The following is a 12,623-nucleotide window of genomic DNA, read 5'->3' as shown; positions in this document are numbered from 1 at the left end:
GTCAAAGTCCTCTTTTTTTAAGCAGCTTTGGAACTTGGTTAGCTGTTTGGTGGCTTACAATTTTTTGGCCAATAAATGAACTCAAAGTTGATTTTTGTTCCCTATTCTATCTTAGCAAGAAGAGTAATTATGAAGTGATAACATTCCTGCTTAACTTCCACATTACTCAAACCTCCAACAACTAAAGCAAGTCTCATTTGTCAACATCAATATGTTAAACCTCTTGTTCATAATCATCATTTTTGTCATCTTAAGGTTCAATAATTGCTCAAAGAAGTGAAGAGAATGAGGATAGAGATTAGTGGCTGAGCCACATTGGCAATGATGATCAATTAAAATCCCTTTATTTTGAAAAAAAAAAAATATATATATTGTGATAGATAAAAGAAGAGTTCTTTGATGTATTGGTTGTTGATTCTCATTTATGTAAGTGTACAGATTTTAGTGCAGAAGCAAAGAGAGTTCAAAAAATGTCACAAGCCATGGGTTCCACCAGCCATGGGTTCCACCCTCAACTGTGATATTTTAAAAGGATAATAAGTCACATTTTTTATCCTCCAATTATCGATGAATCCTAGTTGTGGTTCTTGTGATATTTGACTAAGTACGTTTAACTTTTAATCAATTCTAATGTGTGATTTTAATCCCTTTATATTAAAAAAATATCTTATAATTAGACTATTTTTAAAACTAGTTATCCTAAAAATATGAAGTAACAATACAAAATTAACATAACACATGAGTAATTAAATGATTTTATTGTTAACACATTAGTTCATTGAATGCTGTATGTGCTTATCCATATACCATAAGAACCACAATCATAATTTACCAATAACTTCTTTTCTCTTTTCTTTATAACTTCCCTCTATTAAAATATTTTGCACGCACTAATGGAGAGACCAAGGTACATCATTTTGCCCATAAACATTTTCAATCTGCTACTGCAGAAAAAGAAACATTCAAGAAAAATAGCACGTCAAATAAGATACATATATTATTTGATTACTACTTTTCATGAGCGAGAAGCAGTGTGACAAGAAAAATTGAGCTAATAATTCTTACATTCAAGAAGACTTCAAAATTAAAGGAACAAATCTAACTAGATACATATGGAGCTTCAATGTTCTCAAAAATATATATAGTATACAACTGAAGAGCACTACGCTCCTTTTTTAATCACCGAGAAATCCCCGAGGGCCAGCTGGCACACAAGAGCAAAAGCTTTGGGTTCTTACAAAGAATATATTGCATTAAAAAGCCATCAAAATATTAGCATATGGTTATTTTGGCTATTGATTCTTCAATTCAAAATCCCCTTTTTTTTAATGATCTGTAGAAAAATATATATATCTGAGCTGTGTGGACTTAATCTCCTATGGGCTGGTATCTTAAATATATAACTTTTCCTTTCGCTTATCAGCAAATTTTTAATGGTGGGCTGTTCAAGTTCATCATGAATTCTGCTTTGAATACCATAGCTTCTTCTGGCAAATCAAGATCTTCTCCTTCTCTACGCCATATTCCGTTGCTTCCTTACGACAACTCCATCTCGTTCCCTTAGCCATAGTAGCAATAGCGTCTATGAAATAGCTGGATTCTTGGATTATTGCGTATCCGTTGGGTCGCAAAATACGATCCATTTCCAGCAGAACATACTTCATTTCACATCTGCACGATACACGTAACTAATGTCAGGATCAAAAAAACAAGTTCGCTATCCTAGAAGTAGATGCTTAGCCTTTTAGTTGGAACTACAGAGACAGAGTCAGGATTGAAAGCTTATGGGTTCTGGACTCTAATCTTTTTAAGTTACTGGGTTCAAAATTAATAATTTATACATATTCAATGGATTTTTAAGACAAATACAGGGTCTGAACCAAAGCTACTAGGTTTGGCTGAACCAGTAGGTTAAACGACTCACTAAAACATGCACAGGGGTTTAAGGGCAAATGATGAAGGATTAAATGCTTTTACCTGTGACTTTCCGCTGAGAAAAGGCCATCAAGATGCAGGAGATCATACGTCCTGGGATATGTTGAGAAAGCCTCACACCTATAGAACAGCAAACAAAGATTTTTTTTTCTTCAACAAATAAGCAAAGACATCATCGAACATAACGAAAAAGAGAGATGATAGTAATTTAGGCTTAATTTTTTTGCATATAAATCGTAATTACCAGTCATGAATTGTTCCGATTAGACCCCTGTCGTAGACCACGGGAAGTGTATTTGGAGCGTAAGACGAAACCACATTCATGACCCACAACGGATCATCAACCACGGCAGCAGCGAAACCTCCATACAAAGTGTTCATATCCATCACATTTCTAATCTTGTCGGTCCCAATTGCTGGGAGCAACTTCTTGTAGTGCTTCGCCCGGGCCTTCCATTTATCATCATCATGCTTGAAGGCACCAGCACTACCTCGACGAACATCAGAAACACGTTCAGGAGCAACGTGCAACCTTTCCGGCCACTTGGGGAGGGCGTCCAACTTGAGTTTTTTAGCAGATGGATTTGGCACAACGACACAAGGCCGAAGAGGAGTGTACCACGCTGAATCGGGTTCGGTCCCATCATCACATTTTGAGGGATAGTTGTCGGGATTATCGAGCTTTTTGTAGCAGTTATTGTCGGACAACTTCTGCCACACGGCAATGTCGTTCTTCTTGTTGAATAACTTGAAGCACATTGAAGTTAGTAACTCTTGCAACTTGTCGTAATCTGATTTTTGCTCCTCGATGGTGGTATTCCATCCTCTCCATCGACGTTGATAGTTCACCGGAGGGCCAGAGAGGACCCAAAAACCTCCAGGGCGGAGTATACGATGTATCTCAAGAAGGTAAACTCCACCTGAGAATAATGAGGTTGAATTAGTGAAAGTATCACTGCCAATATCTAGCTCGCTCAAGCCTCATGGCTGGCAGGCTTACTTGGGCCAGGCTAAAAAGCCTTATTCTTAAATGGGCTCCCAAAATCTTAGCCCAGCCCTATCAAATCACAGGTTGGGCAGGGCTGGCCCAACGGGCCAAGCCCATACTGATGGCTCTATATATCATACACCTTCTACTTAAGTAGATAACTTACCGAATTCAGTCCATGGAATTAGGCATCTTGAGCAATGAGCCATATCAAACGAATTTGAAGGGAAAGGAAGACGCTGAGTAGAAATGATGCCCAGAATTGCAGGAATTCCACGTTCCAGAGCAAACTGAACCTGAGCCTGGTGATTGTCCCTTGGAGCAAGAGAGACTGTCAAAATTCCACGATCTAGTAAATCACCCCCCCAGCTCGCCACCTAGAGGGAGATGAAGAGGAGCATTAGAACTAGATTTCCTAGGAGAAACATCTGATGTTGTATTTTTTTTTCTCATCTAGTATTTGCCGAACCATGACAAATAACAAACAGTTATAAGCATATCTCTGCCAATGAACAATATACCAAATTCAATAATAAAAAGGATCAATTAATGACCTCAAGCATGAAATAGCACAAGGCAACCAAATACACATTAAGCAGTGATGCATTGGGATAGGGAATTCTTTATTTGGTTGCATATTAGAGACAAGAGGACTGCTGATGAGTTAGTGCTCACTTATCTCAGTTTAACTTCAACAAGGCTATGGAACCCAAAGACTGAGATATAACATAGATATGAATAAAGCGGTTTTCTTTTGCTAGAGTTGAAATGCAAGTACGTAATATAGAAAAAAACTGGAATTAGCTACGAACTTGGTCGGTAATCCGTTGCTAAATTGGTCGTAGCTAACAGAGGTTTTTGATAATCTGTCGCTAATCCGAACGGATTTTGTTGTTTAAACAAAATTTGTCCGTCGCTAATTCCTGTTCTTTTAGTAGTACTCCTAAAAAAAAAATCAAAGTTAAATTGTTGGAAAAGTTGTTCATATTTGGAAACATAATAGAACCAAAAGCTCCATAACAAGGACTAGCAACATAGCCACTCACCCCACATCCAGTATCAATGGCAGTTCGGATTGTCCCATCTTTCATTTGCGGAATCAAATCTTGCATCAAATCAACATAAGCACTAACCCCATTGGGAAACATCGTACCGCCACCGGGAAAGAGGAACTTCACCCCTTCTTTCTTAAGCCAATGTTGATTGGACTTTTGTTTGTTAATCCAATCATATGGAACATTCCTGAACCCAGATCCGACCAGTAACTTCAGTAAGTTTTAATGATCACAAACGAATCGAACAAAGCACTTGACAAGTAAGGTTCCAGAACATGAAGTATTACCTGTACCAACATTCATCTCTGCTCTTTGGCCATCTAATAGGTGATTTATAGCCATCTGGTGGGGGTACCAAGCATTCCTGCCTCTCAAAACTAGGAGGGCAATGGCGTTCCAAGAAAGCAAGACGATGGCGCCCATACTTGTGCCATCTCTGTGATACCAACAATAGATCATAAACACAACAAACTGAACCACACGATAATAACAAATCATACCTCGACGGAAAAAAAATTGAGGATAAAAGACTAGGAATTTGTAAGGGATAATTACATTTTTGGACTGCTGAAAAGAATAATTGCACAGCAACTGTACAGATTTTGTATATTAAGTATAAATATACATATTGTTTACAAAAAAATATGTATATAATATACATATTGATTACACAAAATATACATAAATAGACAGATAATATACACAATCAGTGTATACGTTTTGTCATATTGTGGCTAGCGCCTGTAATTAGTTTCGGCCGACCGGCCAAAAATGAAAAAAGCCCATAACAAATCATATCGATGAAAAAAATTTGAGAATAAAAAGACTAGAAATTATAATACCTTTGGATCTGTGCATGGAGTATAATCCTGATATTCAGCAGCACATTCAGGAAATGAAATGGCTTTGATCTGGACGGGCCGAGTAGCAGTTTCCATGGGAGTGTCAATTGCCTTGCTAATGCCCTCAGTTACATATCTCTCCTTTTCAGAGCAAAAAATTCCTCCAAGGTAAAAAGAAAGTCCACACAGCACTACAACTGTCAATGCAACGGGGACTTTCCATGAACATTTATCCGATTGATACGGTTTTCCATCTTTGTGCTTCATGTTTCGTAATCCTCCTTAGCAGTTTCCTGCATAAGAGCAAAACAACCAGGTAAATTATTCCACCACTTCAATTAGCTAGGTAAAATAATCATGCAAACATCTACTTGGAATTTCCTAAAGTAACACCTCCTTTCAAATGAATTGGTACAAATGAAAGAAAAAAGAAAAAGGAATGACATGACAACAAGATCCTAATCACACAAAACAAAAAGAAAACGGGATATTATCGAGTAATCGGAGAAAGGAGGATAGAATAAATGCTTACTGAAAATCCAATACTTGGATATGTGAATAAACTAGATACAAAATCTTTATCAAAGAATTGCAATCACAATTCTAGTAGTCAGACAAAAACAACAGAACTATTACAGATCTAATGGCCACTAATTACAACTCTTAAAAACCATTAGATCTGTTGATACTACTGAGAATAAGGTACTACGGGGCAAGTTAGAATTTTGCATGTTCACTTTATCTTTATATTTCCACATGATATAGGGCCCAAAATTTTGTCAAATTATGCTGTCCCAATGAGGGCCCTATTGGCCACTAAAGTCAGAATATGGAAGGGGAAAAAAAAAATCAAATCAAAGAATTTTTTGCACCTAATTTGAGAATACAAGGAAGGAAATAACAGTGTAAAAGCTAGTAGAATAAAGATAATTTGAGAATACTTCAATTGTTGACCAAATTAGTTGTACTTTTACTAACCCAAATAGACTTGCCGACAGTGAATACAGATTTAAAAAAAAAAAAAAAAAAAAAAAAAAAAAGACAGTAGAATAAAGAAATTCTTGAAGTAGAGCTCAAAATGAGAAAAAAGATTCAATCTTTATGAAAAATTCATTCATCAAAGATCAAATCTTGCACTATATTAGTGAAGTAGAGTTAAAAAGTGTGAAAAAGATTCAATCTTTATGAACTTACAAGCAAGAAATGCTTGAAGTTGAGTTGAAAGTGAGAAAAAGATTCAATTTTTATGAACAATTCACTCACCCAAGATCAAATCTTGCACTACATAGACATGTAATTCAAGAAAAAAATTGAAAAAAAAAAACAGTAGAAGCAAAAAATGCTTGAAGTGGAGTTGAAAGTGATATAAAGACTCAATCTTTATGAACAATTCACTCACCCAAGATCAAATTTTGCACTATACAGACATGTTAATTAAAGAAAAGAAATGAAACACAGATCTTAGTGACAAAATTAAAGAAAACTCACATGCTGAAAAAACCAGCAAATTAACAGTGATATAAATGAGAAAGAGACAGTAAAGACTCAAATGCAATGATCTGAAAAAAGAACATACACAAAAAATGATACAAACCAAGTACCATTAAAACAGTGTAGAGCCCATTAATACAGCATTCTTGATGAAATACTAAATACATACACCAAACTACACATACAAAAAGTACTCAAAAAAGGAAAACAGTTAAGTACCTGTATGTTTCAAGAAAAATCTTGTTTTCAAGACTGTATTTTTATGTGGAGAAAGATAAAAAAGGAGAGGAAGAGATAGATAGATATATATTTCTTTGTGTATATACTCACATATTTATTATGTTGTGTGTATAGACAGAGAAGAAGGAAGAAAACAAGACAACCTTAAATTAATAAGTATTTTGATAGAAACTATAAAAAGGAAACTGTTTTTATGTCATGTTCTTATCCTTCCCTCTTACAGATTCTTGGTTGGCTTTGTGCCTCTCATTAGCTGTCTTTCTTTTTCTCTTTACTGGGGTTTGGAATTTATTATTACCACCATTATTACCCCCTTTTCACATATGGTAAAAAATTATTTGTATGTGTGTTTATACTGAGTCAATGTATGCATGTCATGTATTTCAATATAAATTTCTTTACTTAATTATAATTAACTAATATATTAATTTTATTTCATAAATGGTCTGATGTGAGTATTTTTTACCATTTTAATAGAGTGGTAATTTTTTTTTTTAATTCATTGATCATAAATTTGGAGTTTGAGCGTTGGATATGGGGTGACCTTTATGAGAAATTGTTATCTTTAACGTGAGATATACCAGCGTGAATCTTTATTTGATCGGGTCCTAATACAAACATCGAATATTTAAGAACCGTAAAACAAGGAAAAGAAAACATATAGTTCCTTTTTTTGTTTTCTCTCACACTATACACAAAACATTAGAAAATCAGAGCTTTTTCACATTATCATATTTGGTGTGAATTTAAATTTAATCAGGCTCTAACATGAATATTGAACTTCGAGCAAAAAAATATAATAAGAAAAAGAAAAAACATATGGTCCCTCTTGTGTCCTCTCACTCTCTCACTATAAAAAAATTGGAGTTCTTTTCACAGAGTCATATATGGGGATTTTTATTTGTCAGACAAAAGGTGAGAAAAGCATGATTTCTACCATTTAAAGCAAATGAATTCTCACGCAAATTTGGGGTGGCTGGGACCTTCTTTTTTTTTTGTCTTTTCCTTGTTTTGGATTATTAGAGAAAAATAAATCAGAGTCCCACATTAGGGGATTTAATATTTGCAATTGATTTCATAAACCCTTCTTTTTCAGTGTGTTTACTAGTTTTTGTTGTAATTACATAATTACCCTTTTTAAAGAATCAATTTCTGAATATTAGTGACCATAATTAGGGTATCATCAGGTGAGTTGATTAGAAATAACTAATAAACATTAAGTATTGAAAAAAATTAAGTATTGAATTGATCTTTTAATAAGAAGGTATATATATGAATAAATGTACTGAAACTGATATACGCGGTTGATGGTTTGGTAAAAATTAATGGTAAGTTGTTCTTTTGTTAAAACGATTAAAATACACTTAAGTTACAACTTAATAAAATTAGCTTAGTAAGCAAAAGGAGGAATGACGGATACCAAATGAGGAAAAAGTTAGAGATTTTATTTTAAAAAAGATATTTTTAGAATTAGAGAAAATATTAATAATAAATAATAATAAAATTGATCAAATTAAAAATATTTATAAGCTGGAAAATCAAAAACTAAAAGTGATCAACTTATTGCTTTTGACTCGATTGAGTAGCATAATAACTGGTCAAACAAGAATTATTACTCCTTAGATTTCTCTAGTTAGATACTTAAAATTCTTTTTGTTAGAAAAAGGAGGAATGACGGATATGGAATGAGGAAAAAGTTAGAGATTTTATTTTGGAAAAGATATTTTGAGAATTAGAAAAAAAAATTAATGATAAATAATAAAACTTTTAACTAAATCAAAAAATATGTATAAGTTGAAAAATCGAAAATTAGAAGTGATCAACTTATTGCTTTTGACTCGATTGAGTAGCATAATAACTGGTCAAACAAAGACTTATTACTCCTTGAATTTCTCTAGTTAGATACCTAAAATTTTACAGTATTAAAGATTGTTTTTTCCATCTTTATTTGTTGATCTGATCAATTCTTGCTACTTATTCTGACCTAATTAATTGATCTAATCAATTATTGCAAATTATTCTGTCTTCATACTATAGGTGAGATGGTTTTTGATACACGGTTTTTATGTAGGTAAAAATTTATATGCATTTAATATTTTAGCTAATCAAATGAACATATAAGACATCTTTATATACATTTTCATCATTAAATTATAGTTATTATAATATTCTCATCTTAATTTATAACATAAAAAATAATGTATTTTAATATTAAAATCGAGTGTGAGTAAAGTTTTATCCTATTTGTATTTACAATCGATTTACATTTCGGTGATAGGGTTTAAGATTACATGCGCAATCATAGGCTTTCCTAGATAGCTTGAGATTAAGTAAAGCTTGATCTTATTTACTTTACTTTGAACTTGAGAAATCTCGCTATATTCAATACAAACTCAAAATTATTCTTTGTCTTGAAACACTTTTTTTTTTAACAATTGACCTGACTAAAACTCGAACACTAAAAGCTCGAGTCGACTCATTTATTATGCCACTCGATCATAAATGTGATAATATCTATTTTTCTTATTTATTAGTATGTTTTCATTTTCAATTTATATGACATCATTTGAATTAACATAAAATTTAAGAAATAAAATTGAAACTTGTGGTCAAAATATGTCATAACATTTGCGTAGTCATAAACTTTTTAAATTTGTGATCTTAATTATGACAATAATTTGTGTGGTAACAAAATTTTCTCATTAAAAATAAAATGGGAAGTGTGAAGTTAATTGTTTCCAAATGTAATAGTGTGTCAGTTTTTTAGACGAATTAAAAAAAATGTTGTCACATTAACTGAAACATGTGAAGTATGTACTTACAAAAAACGAAAAGCATGGCAACATACAAATCTTTTCTAATTAGTGCATATATTCTTACCTTGTTGTACCACATAATTAAGTCAATTAATAATTTACAAACAACGGGCGTGAGCAAGTTTTTTCTTTTTTTCTTTTGTCAATTTCATCATTTCATGGTCCATTTGGAACTTTCAAACTTTATTATCTTTTATTTGGAATTTTCAAGCTTTATTATCTGTTACTTTGTTATTCTGAATCATATGCACATGACTTTTGACTTTTTGCATTTCATATTGTTTGGCCAATACTGTATGAGTGTATGGGTTGCTTTCTTTATTTTATTCATGAACTTTCCTACTTTGCTCAGTCGGTTGTCCCCAGATATTTTATTTCTATTCTCACATAAAGTTAAATAAATGCTAAATGAGTAATTAGCGGGAGATTATTTCTAATTAATTATTCTATAAATGGGGAGTAGTAAATCACACAAGAGTGGAGAAAAGGGCATTAGCAGTCAAATCCGTACATCTTTCTCTTATGCTTTTTGGAGTTTTCATTATTTTGGCCTTCTATATATATTGCTATTGTTTATAAAGGGAATCCAATCAGATTCTTGCTTGTGATAAAAGACAATTTTTATCCACATGTCATGGACCTAATTCTGCATAAAATGCCAAAATATAAATAATTATAATAATTTAATTTTAATAGTTAAAAATAAAGTGAGAATCATAGGCAGTGGCGGAGCCAGGATTCATATTAAGGGGTGTCAAAAAATGTAGAAATGTCGTGACCTAGGTTTGAACCCGTGAGCTTAGAGACTTTTTGCAACCCCTTAACAGCTACGCTAAGCTTTCAACTTGTGTTAAGGGGGTGTCAACACTAGTATACATACTTATAAAACTAAAATTTCACCTATATATACAATGTAATTTTCCGACGAAGGAGTGTCGCACCCCTCAAGCCAAGGTGGCTCCGCCCCTGATCATAGGGTATGAATAAGCTTTTACCATTATATTTGAGAGTTTGAAAGTCCTAAAGCAACGATTATATATATTCCTACCTATCTTTAGTTGTACCTAGAAAAAAAAGGAAAAAAAAAAAAAGAGGCCAACTGATCGATCACCACGCCTATATTGTAAATATGCAGTTACGAATAATTTAGTCAAAGTAATGGAAATTAGACCTAGGGGGTAGGAGAAAAATGATAGTCAAAACTCAAAAGCATTCAAATTTGGAAGAAAAGTATAAAAATATTTCCTAAATTTAGTAATTGAATAAATATGACTATGGCGTGTAGACTATGGTGCAAAATATTTTTCTTGATGAAATCATATTTCAAGTGTTTTATTATCTATTTATGGGCGAATCATTTTCCTTTTTAAGAAGCTAGATTATTACACTATCATTAGTTTCGATTAATATTGAGATATATAATGTTGACATATATACTAAATGCGCATTCAATCTGTGTATACGAAAATGATAGAAGTACATAAACTCGATCATAAACACTATGTAAATTGCGCAAGAGTTGCTAATTAAGGTTTTAACGAAGTTAACATTTTACCTCTAAAGATGGAAATAGCATCCAAAGATCGCCTCCCATCAAAATGGAAGTACAAAGATATATTATTTTGAATAAGATTCTGTGAGCTAAGATTTTTGCTGAACTTGTCATCTATCTCAATTATATAGAGTATTAATTTGAGTGCCACAATTAATCGTTCATTCTAGTTTTGACTCTTATGACCTATTACTCGTTTCTACATTTTGTATAATATAATTCTTGCTAGCTACCAAGTTCATTAGAAAATCAAATACTTTAATTAATCCCGAGGACAAGTAGACCCTCTCAGCTTAAGCATCAAAATGACTTCATCAAGCAAACAAAGACTTAACAATGTTATCTTATTTTGTATCGACGCGTTAAAGAATAGGCCCAAGGTCACATCACAAGTTAAATTCGAAGAATCAATCGTCAGATCAGATTTAGTCAGATCAATCAATGTGCTAACAATGGGTAATATCTTAAATAAATGACGATACAGAGTTAGCTGTTTTGATCAATAAAAATTAATCAAGAAGTTAATTGAAGATCAAATTTGTGAATTGTCACATATCATTATCTCAAACTTTAATCCTTGTTTGCTAATTCTAGTCCAACATGAAAAGGGACCATTAGGCATTGTTTATAATGGTACGACTATGATTTTCTTACTTTCCTTTTTTAAATTAATAAATGGTTAATGGTGTCCTCTAAGCTTAGATAAATTAAGTGAGCTATATAAAAGTAACTATTTATTCAAAGTAAATAAAGGATTAAAAAAATACAAAAAAGGAAATTTGAACACCGACAAATCTGTTTTTGTGTCATCTAGTTTCTTTTTTTATTCTTTGCTTCGTCTATTTATAATACTCTTAACAGCTATCATCAAAAGGTAAAGTCTCTATGGATCCTTTTCAGAAAACTTCCTAAAATCTCTATGTAGATTCTTCAAATTTTGATAACTGTCTTCTTGCTAGTATATAGAAATATTATTGCCCAAGTCTAAAAAAAAAAAAAAAAAATGAAAATGATATCAATGTTGTGCTTTAAAATAAGAGTATTATTTTCTTCTAACACATAAGTGTGAAGAATTTATACATCATTAGATCAAGGTTATATCTTATATCTGGTAATTTAGTTTATTTTAACATTACAAATTTCAGTTTTTTAAGTGTCTTATTTTTCTTTTTGGTCTATTCGAAAAAAAGTGTCTCTTTTTATATCTAGTAAGTTAACAATTCAAACACTATATGACAAGTTTAAAACTACAAGATTAAAGGATATTTTAATACATTACAAAATCTTTAATTTAAGGACCACAAGATTAAAAAGTACTCCTATCCTTTTATTTCTTTAATTCCGGTCAAACTAAGATAGTACTTAAATCGAGACAAAGGGAGTAGAAGATAATTTTTGAGTAATCAACTGATAATGCTTAAACTTGAGTTTAAAATATATGTGTAGTATAAATAATTTTAATCAGTATCATGTAGAGATTCCAAATTACCAAATACTTGTGTGGTATATATATTGTCGGTTGTTGCCGACTCTCTTCCCTATATAATGTCTTTTTGTGTAAACAGTTGTCCAAACGACTATTTTTTTTATATCAAGAACAATATTATTAATTAGTACAATTACGCCTAATATTAGTATGCTTCATGCTTCTACAGTTCTACTATAGTACTAGCGGTGTACAGTAGCGGAGCCAGAATTTCCATT

At 32.2% G+C, this 12,623-nt stretch overlaps 1 protein-coding gene across 1 annotated transcript; it reads right to left on the bottom strand.

Moving 5' to 3' along the window:
- Positions 1 to 979: 979 nt before the first annotated feature.
- LOC132057942 (probable methyltransferase PMT20) lies at positions 980 to 5,512 on the bottom strand. The gene is made up of 8 exons (XM_059450519.1): positions 5,353 to 5,512; positions 4,821 to 5,113; positions 4,266 to 4,414; positions 3,970 to 4,165; positions 3,090 to 3,300; positions 2,180 to 2,855; positions 1,978 to 2,055; positions 980 to 1,671 (listed from the first exon to the last, which is right to left on the bottom strand). The coding sequence occupies exons 2-8, from the start codon at positions 5,085 to 5,087 to the stop codon at positions 1,455 to 1,457; spliced, it is 1,794 nt and encodes a 597-aa protein (XP_059306502.1). The 5' UTR covers positions 5,088 to 5,113; positions 5,353 to 5,512; the 3' UTR covers positions 980 to 1,454.
- Between the last annotated feature and the right edge of the window lie 7,111 nt (positions 5,513 to 12,623).

Source organism: Lycium ferocissimum, chromosome 1 (assembly GCF_029784015.1).
Source record: "Lycium ferocissimum isolate CSIRO_LF1 chromosome 1, AGI_CSIRO_Lferr_CH_V1, whole genome shotgun sequence".
Classification (NCBI taxonomy): Eukaryota; Viridiplantae; Streptophyta; class Magnoliopsida; order Solanales; family Solanaceae; genus Lycium; species Lycium ferocissimum.
Note: the sequence above shows the minus strand (reverse complement) of the source record. Positions and strands in the feature narration are given on the sequence as shown.

Coding starts and splice junctions, on each gene's coding strand:
- LOC132057942 (XM_059450519.1), bottom strand. CDS start 5,087: ATGAAGCACAAAGATGGAAAACCGTATCAATCGGATAAATGTTCATGG. Junction 4,166..4,265: donor AGAGATGAATGTTGGTACAG/GTAATACTTCAT, acceptor ATCTGGGTTCAG/GAATGTTCCATATGATTGGA. Junction 1,672..1,977: donor TTCTCAGCGGAAAGTCACAG/GTAAAAGCATTT, acceptor TGTATCGTGCAG/ATGTGAAATGAAGTATGTTC.